This window comes from Hetaerina americana, unplaced genomic scaffold (genome assembly GCF_022747635.1).
Source record: "Hetaerina americana unplaced genomic scaffold, ioHetAmer1.1.p SCAF_5, whole genome shotgun sequence".
NCBI lineage: Eukaryota > Metazoa > Arthropoda > Insecta > Odonata > Calopterygidae > Hetaerina > Hetaerina americana.
In genome coordinates this window covers 62,570,130-62,583,370 of record NW_027287095.1, presented here as the reverse complement: position 1 = coordinate 62,583,370, position 13,241 = coordinate 62,570,130, and the positions used below count along the sequence as shown (strand labels likewise).

Sequence of the window (13,241 nt, the reverse complement as noted above, 5' to 3'; positions counted from 1 at the left end):
AAATCGCTTACCGCCATGTGCCGAGAAAATTATTATGCACATACCACGCTTTAATTAACGAATGATGAATGGTATATTTAGAGTGCACGCTGATTCTTAATGTATTTTCCTTTCCAGGAATGACCATCATTAAAACAATAATTTTCACAATTTTTACATCCCATGGTACATCAGCATCGCCTCCGGTTCGAAGTTGATATGGCGCGAAATTCGGTGAGTACTAAAGACCTGTACTTCACTTGTCGTTCAGATATCGTGCTACTACTATCACCGTGTCGGGAATCACCGAAAATAAAACTTCCATGTTCACCAAAAGAGCGTTATAGATCGTCATCTGGCACCTGGTAGTGCGCCTGAAATATAATGTTCATCAATTACCAAAAGTGTTAATCGAGTTTCGTTAAATTTCACGTTGGAGAAATCATTTATATAGACCGGGATTCGAGCCAGGGTTCCTCGATTTCAAAGCGAACACTTCGGCTAAATCAGCTATCGAGGCGTCTCCACTGTGACTTTCGGATCGAATTGCCGTCTGGGCATTTTTTTCCATCGAGGATTCTCTAGCATTTACGTACTAACCATCGAGCGAGCTCGCTTAAGTTATCGCTACGGCATTTGTCGCTGTTTATTTCGATTCTCGCGAGGCATTTTGCTACGGATCTTTGAACTACAATGCTATCACTAAAACCCTGAACCTCTTCTAGTATTCCATTCGAAAATATTCGTGACTCGTCAACCAAATCTTTCCAACGCCTATCCTATGGTGCGAATTTCCTGAAAGTCAAGAATAATCGAAAATGAAGTATTGAAACGACTTTCTGATCCATTAAGATAATCATATTATTTTTAGCTGTTGTATACTGTATTAGGGTGTATAATATTGGATATTGGGTATATGCGGTAGAGGTAGGAAAAGAATAGGCATGTTGGACGGAATGGAGATAAGTTCTTGAGGGATGATTTACTGTTATTCTTGTCTTACCAAGACCGTATCATAAGGCATTAATTAAGTTCGCACTTAAGCTAAATACGTCGAAGCTTTGTACGAATGCCCCCTAGTTGCTTTCGTCAGTCGTCACTTGAGCTGCACGTCACACTTTCTACTATTATTGCTTGTTTAGATACGTACAGTCGTAAGGGCCTAAAAATGAGTGACTCGGTCATGATTCGTTCATTCCTATCTGAGAAGAGTGCGCACTTACACTAATGTAAAACTGTCGAAACGGCCCTCAAGGGACGATTTTATTAATTTCTCATCTGTGTATTAAGAAAGATATTTCTCAAGTCAGGTAAATTTCCATCATCATTGGTTTCCTGGGTAGTTTTTATTTATATTCGAAGTTCTTGAATCACAATTTCAAAAAGACATGTTATCAGAACGAAAGTCTTCGCCGCGCATGTTGACATTTCATCCCATAAATTTTGAGCCCATCTTTTCGCAAGCCTTATCGTCCGTACACACTTTTATATGGTAGGTGTTTACTCTATCCGATTGTTTATATACGCCTCATAGATCACACGTGGGAACGTGAATTTAATTCATTCTTTATGACTTACCCATTAAGTTAGGATTTCCAGTTTTTCAAGTGCCCGACCCCCATGATTTTAAAATATACACAATGCAATCACCAGGTTCAACTGTCGGAAACTTACTGTCAATTTCTGTTAGAGGTGCCCGCGAACCACATCTTTATGCCATTAGCTGTGACCATGGCACAAGAGCACCTTTGTATGTGCGATAAATCCTAGCTGGTAAATTTCAACCCTCAGTGGACCTATTTTGGCTCTGGGCAATGGATTACTGACTTACAATAATTAGGTCCACTATTATTTGCAAATATATTCTCCATCAATTCAATTAACGTATCGGTTTGATCTTTAGGCCTCAAATTTCATTGAAATGACGTCTTATTAGGCAAGTAATTTCTAATTAGAGGTTAAATACTAACGCTGCTCTTTTGATATTTAATTATATTAAAGTTAAACCCTAATTAAATTCATATTTACCTTAGAGGCGAACTATTCGCTCATATTATGTAGACCGGATTCGCTTTCGCTATCAAGTGGCGAGCGGCTTCCTCGATAAGTCAAGTAAATGTTGAGCTGCCATTTTTCAGCGTATCCAACCAAAGCCTTGTACTCAACTTGTGATTCATATGCCTTTACTTTATTTCATAGTGCTCAGCGAGGGTTTCCGAAAAATTAGTCTTCTATTCATGACTAGAAGAGAGTGTGAGGAACGCTTGGACGCCTTGATAGTCTTTTCGAGGTTGGTCGCCCTGAGGAGGCGGGCGGGCGAGCTAAGCCGCAAGCCGGGGAATCACCTTTATCGAGGGACTCGGCGATTGTGCAGCAAGGCCTTTTGTGTTTATCGTCCGTCCTCCGCAGCGGATGTGACTTTCCGTTTTTTCCATTGACTTTTGGGCTCCACGAGGCGCACTTTATCGTCACCTTTCCAGGACGACAATGGATGAGGTATGTCATTAATCCACTAACTTGTTTGTTTGGCTTTTTTTCTGTTGACGACGAGTGTACTGAATGACGCGTCGTGCGACCGTCGACGTTATCGCGCACGCGCTTCTCTCGTTTAGATGAGGCGACGCGCCCTTCTTCGCTGCGTCGTGACGATTATTGTTTTATTTTCAACTTCGCCTCGTCAGCCGCAATATTCGTCGAGAGCCCTTCTCCAACCTCGCTCCGGTTCTTCACGCGGAAATTCAATACGATCGCTTCAATTTTACGTTTTGGAATGCATACCCCTGTCCGAGCATCAATTGGAAATGGAGCGAGGGCCGCGATTTGTTTGTTTTATTGGAGCATCGGCACGAGGAAAACGGCTCCGCTCTTCAATGCAACATTAGCGGATGACTCCGACAAAAGTTACTGTTGCGGCATCTCCCGCAGTTTCTTTGGAATTTGGCTCCGCTCTTGTTGAAAACTTGTGATTGCGCTTGTTTATTTCCTGAATAAAAGTGAAGGTGAAGTTCTCTATGCCCCTCCCCATCACCTCTATTGTTCTTTACGTCGTGTTTGGCCCGAGGGGATGATTTTGTTTTTCGCACGGACATTTTAATGAGTGGGACAGCTCAACGTATTCAGGTTTATAATACTGCGCCCCCCCCATCTCCAACCTTCCCATGGCGGAAACCTCGTCGGGGACGCCCCTCATTCTTTCCTTTTTCATCCCGGACAATGATTAATACTTTTCACGCATTTCTTTTCCGACTCCTGGAATAGTAGTACTCATTTTGGTGCGTGTTTTTCCTGGAAATATATTTTAGGATGATGTGGGAGTGTATTGGCATATCCTTATGGCCAACCGAAGGGGTTAACCGACCGAATTTGATCTCAGCGACACCTTCCTTCTTCGTTTCCCGCAACTTTCTGATTATAGGTTCAAGAAATTTGTCGATACTCAATCCAGATTTGTGACATTGAATTTAAGCAGAAAAGCTGATTTCGGAAATACACCGAGCATTTAACAGGCCGTCATTTGTTCATGCTAGGGTTTTAATGATCGGCAACATCGGAAGTGGAAGTCGGCAGTTACTCACCCAGAGTGTTTTGCTCCGATTCCATCCATTTGTGTATTGGCAATCACAGAGCAATGATCTACCTTCCTATATTTTATAAATAACGAAATACGTTGTACTCAAATCCATTTGAGGAAAAAAGTGCTGCATCGAGACGTGATTGGTATAGATGAATCCATGGTAACATTAACAAACTTGATAAATGAAGTAAGTGAACCGACTCCTGCGAGCACAGGCACTCGGAAGTGTTTGTATGAGTTTCGCTGGTTTTGTAAAATATTCCAGTCGCCGAAGATGGTTTTGAAAAATGGACACGGCACTTAACATTTGGAAAATACGTGCATAGTATCCCTAATTGCCCAAGAAGAATCGGAACTGAATCCTTTTTGTTTTCATGGAATCCTTGAAATAAGATTTGGGAACCCCCGTTTAACATACAATTCCGATTTTGGAATTTGAATGTAGAGGCGACGACTTAAACGAAATTCTTGGAAACTATAAGTTATGGGGTTGTGGTACTTGTGGGTAACAATCATAAGGCCTTCCGAAGACGTCCTTCACATATAATTTCATTGAATTTAAGTAAATGAACATTATGCGATTAATTGTCCGTCAAATAATATTTTTTGGTTTGTAATATTACAATTCCTGTCGCTGTGCTAGTGATAAAAAATTGAAGCCTTAAAAGATGATAACAGTGATAATATTTTACTTTCCGAAGAGTACACATTGGTTTAGAATATGTCTAATAGAAAAATTACGAACAAATTAGACTGAAAAAATTATGGGACAATTATTCGTCCTGAAAAAATTCAAGTGAATAATACGGTTTAGAGCGGAGAAAAGTTTCACAAGAGATCCGAATGAGCTCTTGGTGCTTCTTAGATGAGTTGGTACGTAATATGTTATCCATGCGGAAACACAGTGCTTTTGGTCCTGGGGAAAGCTGCTGTAAGTCGCATATATGTTAAATGATTGTGTACACGCATGAAGTTATTAAAGAACTGTTGGAGTTAGACTGACATTAGGGCAAGAATGTAAACACAAGGAAAGGGTATTAAAGCGATTAAAGATAGGGTGGAAAGGTACACTATATGGGACAACAGTCATTAGTCGTTACACATTTTTCTATAATCTGAAGTTTTTTCATCATTATTGGAGACGAGCCTAAGGATATGATATAAACTGGGCATCAAGACGAATTGTCTGATAAATGAATTTGAATATCGGAAACAGCCAATAAGTTGTACAATATTTAAAGGTGCTTAATGCGATGTACTAAATGGGAGCATTTCATCCAATTTGCCTTATATTTTCCTTCCTCTACCTCGCTTTTCCAGTATTCTCCCCTCTATTACTGCTTTCATCTTGTACTGCCTTCTTCGAATTACTCCCAGAAGTTGTCTCTCTTCGCCTACCATGCTTAAAACTCCGTCTCTTTTCCGTTCCACCCATTTTATTTTCTCCACATCCATATCCTAGAGACCTCCAATGCACGCATATCCTCTTGCATAAACGGGAAGATTTAAGATCTGGATGAAATTAAAATTTGATCTTAGAAAAATACTGCATTTAGAGGGCGTTTCAACAACTTTACTAGAGATTTTTTCTAAATATTTATGGAATGCAGCGTATACAGAAATACATATTATATCGAGATGTAATCCCTTCTACAATAGTTAATGGTTTCCGGCGTGACCTCCCGTCCCTTATCCCTTAATTATTAATCCCTTCTACAATTTAAATTGCTTCCTTCTTCGAATCCTATTCCTCCATTTGTCGCCGCAGCTATGAACGAATGCTCACGAAAAAGACTGATGGAGGCTTTTAATTTCTCTTTACTTAGATCCCACATAGAGCGTGCAGGGTCAACCTTTTGGATTATATCATAAAGCACTAATTCGGGATTTGTACAAAATACGGACAATTACTCCCGATTGGGGGAATAGCCGACGTGACGTAGCACAATTAATCATAGGATGCTTGAGACTGGGGCCTCTGGAAGACCCACCGCTAGGCTGAAATAATTTCCAAGGATTTACTTATGTGATTTTACGCACATCTAGTAAGTGTATCAAGGCCCATCCAATGCTAGCGGGTCAGACATTGTCGGTATTGCCGAAATAACATTGATACTATTTAGGGGATTCGTTTTCCTTTCGCGGACTAGAGGACAAAATTAACATTGAAAGGTATGCTCCTTTTATGGAGTTCTCCATCGTTTTATCGCGAGTTGTAGTGCGAATTTAGATTGATGAAACATCAATCTTTAACCCAAAGAAATTTTTGCGTTCGGTGAATTATCTATTTTTCCCTAAGCTAGCATTCATATTTTCCCTATTGAACCAACTGAGCTTTGTAGAATGGATGAGTGATTTTTCGTGTAAAAAAGACTTAGAGCTACAATAAAACTGTCGACGTCGTTTGCGACGAGTCGCATTTGTCGTTGGAGGCAGGGTAAAACCACAACTGACAATGAGGTTTGAAGCATTGCTGCATCACGCGCTCAGCGGAGTAGATTGTTTGAAATTTGAGTTGAACAGAAATCTCATTCCCCATTTATCTCGAACGCCCTGCATCGCTGTCTCTCTCGTTGTTTCATATGATATATGAGTGTCGCAGCTCGTGAGTTCTGAATCAGAACTGCTACGAATGAATTTCACTCTATGAAGTCCGCATGAAAGGCATCCAAGTGGCACTTATTCTAGAGTATAATGAGAAAAATTGCTCCCGGCAGATATTATTTTCGCCTGTTAATGCAGATTTGTTTTGATTTTGTGATTTTTTCCTGACTTTTTCGTGATTTTTTTCCTTTCACGTGTATAGTTACTCCTACCCAAGCACGCTTTTAGCTTGCATTGGAATAAATTCGCACTCGGATTTCACATAATGCCATTCTTTGAGAGCGGTGCGAGAATTGACCGACCGATTTAAGCGTTTTTGGAGAAAAAAATACTATCAGGGATCTTAGGGAGTTTGTGTGGCAAGGAGATAAATGTTGACCGAACATATACGTCTCACTGATGGGGAAACTGTACGCTTGCCGCTATTTTAATGTGTTAAACATTAACGAGACTGAGGACACAGATTTCCGCTATCATCTCGCCAAGTTTAGATAAGGAAAAATTACGAGATAAAATATAGCTAGGACCAAAACTGAGTGTGGGTATGTGGAGGGGAAGCCAAATCAAAACACCGACAAGTAAAAATTGGCAAGAAAATTATTTGGTGGCGGCTAGGTCAAAGAAATGCTACCATTTCTACCATCACATTAAATGAAGTCGCTGTTCAATATGAGCATTTCACTCACTCTCATCTTAACCGTCCCCACCCATGGTCATTTCTTTGCACTTCCGCTGACGACGACAGCATGCTATCGAGTGTGACTGGGTTTGACTCCCGAGTTTCCTGCTCTTTTTTTCAAGTCCTGTGTCGCTCGAGTGACGGAGCGGTCTGGCGGAAGTTTATCAAGCTTCAAGTGTTTCATTATCGTAACAACAGATGGCATGAGCTACTCGCAGTTCCCGAGCGTTCTGCCCTCGAGTCCATCCACCTGCTTGCCCGCGACGACGACGTGTGCTCTCCGCCTCATTGCCGGATCATTAGTCGAGTAATTGGGCGAGATTGGTCCATCAAACCGTTTCAATGTGGCCGGCTAAGAACGTCTGAGACCTTTTTTAACATTGGTGTTCCCAGCCAGAAACAATTTTATATTAAAAAATACGAGAAAAAATATTTATTTTTCATGAGTATTGCCCTGTATTAAAATTCATAATGGTACAAAAAATTGTAATAAAAATAACTCCAGTATAAGAAAGTCATTCGTTACAAAACACAAATACTATAAATGCTAAATGCAACCTAATAAACCTAATATTTTGTCCTTAAAAGATTGAAATTTATAATAAAATGTTTATTTTTTACTGTACTCCTTGTGAAGTATCACAGACCGGGCAATTTTATTAGGCCATTATCTATTTTGGAGCACTTCACATAGAAAAATGTTCCTGTGTTTTCTTGCGAATTATTGTTATGTCATTATGCGCATAAAAATCTTCCATTAGTTAACTTATTCTGCTTAGTTAACTGATTCAAAGTGAAAATGACACCTTCCAAGTAATATACCTGTATGCATTAGCTTTTTTCCAGCTGCAGTCAATTTCCTTTCTCTTTTCCTTCCCTTTTCCCTCTCCTTGGCAGCCTTCAATGATAGCATATTGTGAGTTATTTTCTATATCCACTGATAGATATTCCAACGTATTTCACAATTCGCCCTAAGTATTTGCCCATGCGCTCTTATAGGTTTCTCTTCAATTTTTCCTTTCATTATGATGGGAGGAAAAGTATTATAGTGGGTACTCTGATATGAGTTAATCATCCCGAATGTTTTGTGCATTCAATTCCATGGGAAAATGTGAGGAAAATAACTTTTTCCCATGGGTATTCCATCATAACTCTCCAGCGTCCACCCTTGCGTGTAATTCCTCAATTCTCACTTGGCTCTTTGTTTAACACGTTCGTCACTACCGCTTCGGAAACTTCATAGTTCTGATCATATCAATGAAATTGCGTTAAATAATATGTCATTTCAATCTTAATTTATTGTTTCTCTTTTCTCTTCCTTAATGACTGGTGCAATAACATGCCCTTGCGCATATCCTTGTGCTAATTGTGTTGAGCAAGTGTGGATGCATGTGCAGTGCCGGGACAAGTGTAGAGCAGCTGAACTGATCGATCGAAAAATACCGATCATCATTCTCGATGAGTGTGAGATTTAATGGCGAATTACACCTGCTTAAACATCACGCCTAGTTGCAATAAACTGTGAAATGAATCAAGGGAGACTGACAGAATTTATCTGTCTTGAAGCATAACATAAAGAGAGTGTAATGAATTTTGATGATGTTATGGATTATTTAAGAGCTTTTACGTATATTACCTTACTTACGGGTAGATTTTGAAGATCAATTCCTTATAGATCAATTAGCAATGCATTTGAAAACCTTTTGAACTCCATAATTTCTTTCTTTAACTCCTCCTCACTAAAGTGCCCAATTGCGATACGTAAGGCTGTAGTAAATGCTCCTTAGTCAGTAATTTACTTTTTCATCCTTACTACCCTGTTCTTTCATATTTCTATCACCTCTGTCATGTTCATACATTGTTTAACACTAGCTCTTTTTTCTTACTGAGACGCAAACATTTCTCACCCTGGAAGTCTCTACGAACACATTCAAGTACGACTTTCTCGGTCTACCTCGATCGTCCTAAAGCGACACCCTTTCCTATTAAGTATGTCTTTGGTGATTCGACTCTCAGCCATTCTATTAACATGATCCAACCAGGTTAGGAAACAACTTACATGTTTGTGTATCACATGCGCATAATAACCTATTGTTTCATAAGTTATTAATTTCTCAATCCATTTCTCTTAAGGTTACCACAAAAACTTCTCGATTACGATGTTTGTTCAAGTTCTAAGGTCACAAAATTTTCTTTCTTAGGACGGGGGGCACATACATGGTTCATTATTAAAGATATGCAAATGATTTTATTGTGACGCAAATATCCATGGCAGCGCGGTAAAACCGGTCGGAAAATGTGGTGGGGGTCTGCCCTTCCAACGCAGCCGGTCGCCAGTTTGCTCCGAGCAGTCTGAACGGAGAGTTGTGCCTCCGCGTGACGTGTGTTTTTCGACTTTTTAACACGGCGCGATGGGGCGTTGCGTTGCGTCGGAGATGGACATGACAAAGCGCCCAGCCACACGTCCTTCATCGTTACCAACTTCCTGGCCCGGAGCACCACCCATGCATGTAAGGGGGCTGGGGGACAACCCCCCAGCCCCCTTACATGCATGAGTGGTGCAGGGGCAGGGTCTTCTGAAGAATTTTAAGCATTTGTACTAGTACGATCAATGAATCTATTTTTCCCAGAGAATGCGCATTACTTTTATAGTGGACCCTGTTTATGTGGTTGAGATTAATACGCGGGTACTCTTTATGAATACAAGTAAGAGATGGTTGCATTATGCATTGCACAGGGTATTTTTGGATGCCGCCAGATCGAAAAGCGGTTTAAGGCTTAAAATGGCGTCGTTTAGTATTCGCTAACGGCGTGATCATCCGTTTTTTCCATTAGCATGATTTAACTCCATAAAAATCCATCGTACTTTGAAACATTCAATGTTAGTATTCAGTGTATGAAAAATATGCGTTCGTGGGCGTTGCAGTTCAAAGAAGGCCGAATGACGTGTGACAACGAACCCAAAAAGCCTCTTGGCCACGAATCATCTGGATTTTGGACCTTTTTGTTGGATGTTAACAAAGATTTGTTTGTCCACATGAAGATCGTCTCGATAAGTAATAGAATTTTCAATTTATTGCTATCAGTAGTATTTCAGAAATGATTAGGAGACTAATGAACGTTAATGCACCTCGCACACCATTATCCATTCATTGCAATCAATGCTCATCTCAATGACGTATTCGCGCTTCGCTCCAAAACAATGATTTCGGGTGTAGCACACATTTAAATGATAAGTACGTCGAAGATTTTACTTATTTTAAGGGGGATGCTCCTTTTAAATCTAGACGCGAAAATTGAAATAACTGGGTACCTACTGTGCTAATTACGTAACTCTCAATTAATGCCATGCTAGGCTCCCATTGATGGATTTGAACGATTGAAACCAACATCATGGCGTCGTTTATTGAAACTTTTATATAGTCGCGGCACGTATTGCCACTGGGACGAGCGTCGTTATTCAAATTTGCATGTAACATCAGATCGTAGACTCCTGGAATAAATCGCAGAGAGAAAGTTCGAAAATGAAATATTCACGAAACAACGTTGCAATGTTTCATGTAAGGATGTCGATGACCGGAGAGGGTAGTGGTATCCCAGGGCGGAACCTGTAGTCAAAGATCAAAGCCTAAGGGTGCATAGAATAAGCATATTGAGGGAAAGGGGTAGTTTGTTTCCACGTGCCTGCATTCGGTTTCCCACGAAGTCATGGTAAGTCAGAAAATAGCAATGCTTGGAATTTTCAAGTAGAATTGCGGCATCTCCCGCAGTTTTTTTTTTTAATTTGTCTAGGGTTATCCTTGGCAGTTAACCGCGAATTGAATTCGGGATGGTGTGGTCAGCGACCAGAAATCGTTGCTTACCCACTGGGATACCACGCACGGCAGTGTTTTATAACTTCTAAGGAACCTTAATATTTGCTTCGATATTTCTTCGTAATTTTCACGAGTAGTGTAGTAAAAAAATACCCCATCTCAGTGGTGCACAAACCACGACCCGCCGCAGCTTTTTGTGCGGCCCATGACCGCTAATACTGATTATTTTTTAAAATTAATTATTTTTTAACTAGTTGACAGTTAAAATGCTTTCTGTAATTCATTTTGTACTACGTTGTTAAACGTTTTTTACTAAATTAGTAAGCAAAACAAATTTGTTGCTGAATTTAACCAAGAATTAATGTTTCTAAGTGACTATATCTGAGTGGCCAGCCATCTTTGAATTCTCGAGAGACAGAAAAAATTGTAAATTGAAAAAATGTAATGAATAACTAATCTAGTGATGTTATAAACTAGCTGCTTTCCATGCTTTACGTATTCTGAAAGAAGGTTGGGACTTGTGCATCACGTCTTAGTATGTACAGTGATTATTAATACAGTTAAGCAGGCTAACCGAGTGCTGTAATACGAAACAACTGCCTACTTAACCGCTGCAGTACAACTCATTAATAATCGGTATCTCCTTATTTCATTACTACTTTCTCATATTCTCCTATATACTCTCTAGTTCATGTATGTATGGAATTTTTTCGGATTGCTAGGAAGCATTTCAATCGTTTGTATTAATCTGTTTTTTAACATTAAATCCACTAGAAAATATTAAATCCTGCTAGAAAAGTGACTTTTCAAAGCCGTTATTAACTTGCATCGATATTAGTTTTCATATTTGTGTTTCCTGAACACAAATTTCGCAAAAATGAGCCATGAAGTGGCAAAAATTCATTCAGATTCTTACAAAATTCAAACAACATTAGTCTCCAAAACCACAAACGAGGTTTTCTCTCTAGCGTATGCGGGATTTTTTATTTAGTTCAGCCATAAAATAACATTTTTTCATTGATTCATTTTCTTGAAATTAAATTTAAAACACTTCGCTTTTCCACATAAAAAAAACTTTTACTTACGACCTAGGTTTCGTTTTGGTATAACATCATCAGGTCAGGTGTTATACCATAACGAAACCTAGGTCATAAATAAAAATTTTTATGTGGAAAAGCGAAGTGTTTTAAATTTAATTTCAACATGAAGAATATTCACTAAGTGACGCCAGAAACTGTTTTATTTATGATTCATTTTCTACCTATAAAAGGTGTTCTACAGTTGAAAGTTCTAAAATATATGGCAATATTTTAGAACTTTACTTTAGGAAGGTCGGTTGGATTACACCGGGGACACGATGCAGTAAAAATGTTTGCATCAAACCATGAAAAACGAATTTTAATCCTTGAAAACCTGGGAAAAAAAGGAACTAGGCAGAAGATAATTGCTGACCACTATGTTTATGGACCTAATAATCCATTATGCATGGCATAATTTTTACATTGACCACATCTTTATAATGCGGGCCATAGGCTCTGGAATATCTGTTGTGGGGTTCCCCGATGGACTAGGTCGTACATCACTGTCCAGCTCATCCTTCTAGACAGGCTAGGATGGGGGGTTGGTGACCAGTGGCAAATGAGACAGAGGAGAACTTGCGCTTCATTCATTCATTCTCCTTCCAGGCCAAAGTTTTGAGTACACTTTAAATTGTATGATATCTATATCCTTTCAGCCGGGCTGACTTACTCAAGAGGGCCAAATCTTAACGAATACACAGTGCAATAAAAATAAATAATTTACTTACGCTCTCTACGTACGTTAACTTCAGAACTCTGGAGTTAATCACGGTCGAAATAGCACGCGTCAGTCGATAGCAAAATTTTCAGCCTAGGCAAACAAACTCAACAGGCGTTAATAACAAGACTTAGTGTCGGAAAACGTGGAGTGACGGTATCGGATAACATTGTCTCCATGTAGCAAACCAACGGGATCTTTTACAGGAGAAAAAGTTTCTGTCCGTTTCTCACTCCATTGAAATTTCACGTTTGTTGTTAATGGTCGACACAAAAGGTAATATTTAAAAAAGTAGCTGTGATTGTTTCGTCAAAATTTGGAGTATGTCTCAATGAAATGACATAGCTAATAGTTTTTGTAACTTTAGGATATATGGTGTACCTTAAATATTCCGCATATCTTTGCTTTTGTGCCTGTAAAAGATGCACGTCAGTTATAATCAGTCACGTCAGTTGACGCGAGACTGTTCAATGGACGGTCTCGCTGCCACGATATTTTCAGGTGTTCGCGCACTTTTAGGTCGCCCAGCTCGTTTTCTAGGAAGCGCAGATCCTGTCGCCCGTACACTAGTAAGCCATTTCCTAATAGTTTTATCATCAGCAACCCTGTCATGAAGAGTCAAACCAAACCGCCAACGAAAAGCCCTCTGCGTCGCCACCACACTATCATTGTTTTTGAAGAACGTTCTACGACAAAGCCTCGATGCTTACCAGACCACTGCTTGGTGCTTACTACAAATAACGTTGTTTCCCCCTGCTAATGCCACTACTCCTACTCCGCTAATTCATCTTCG

The 13,241-nt window shown here is 39.7% G+C and overlaps 1 protein-coding gene across 1 annotated transcript in view; it reads left to right on the top strand.

Annotated features, from left to right (window-relative positions):
* The first annotated feature begins 2,388 nt into the window (after positions 1–2,388).
* LOC139693700 (reticulocyte-binding protein homolog 2b-like) overlaps positions 2,389–13,241 on the top strand; it is a 280,562-nt gene continuing 269,709 nt past the window's right edge. The window contains exon 1 of the mRNA XM_071591954.1: positions 2,389–2,475. Coding sequence (XP_071448055.1) covers positions 2,467–2,475 — 9 coding nt within the window. The 5' untranslated portion in view covers positions 2,389–2,466. The remainder of the gene's footprint in view (positions 2,476–13,241) is intronic.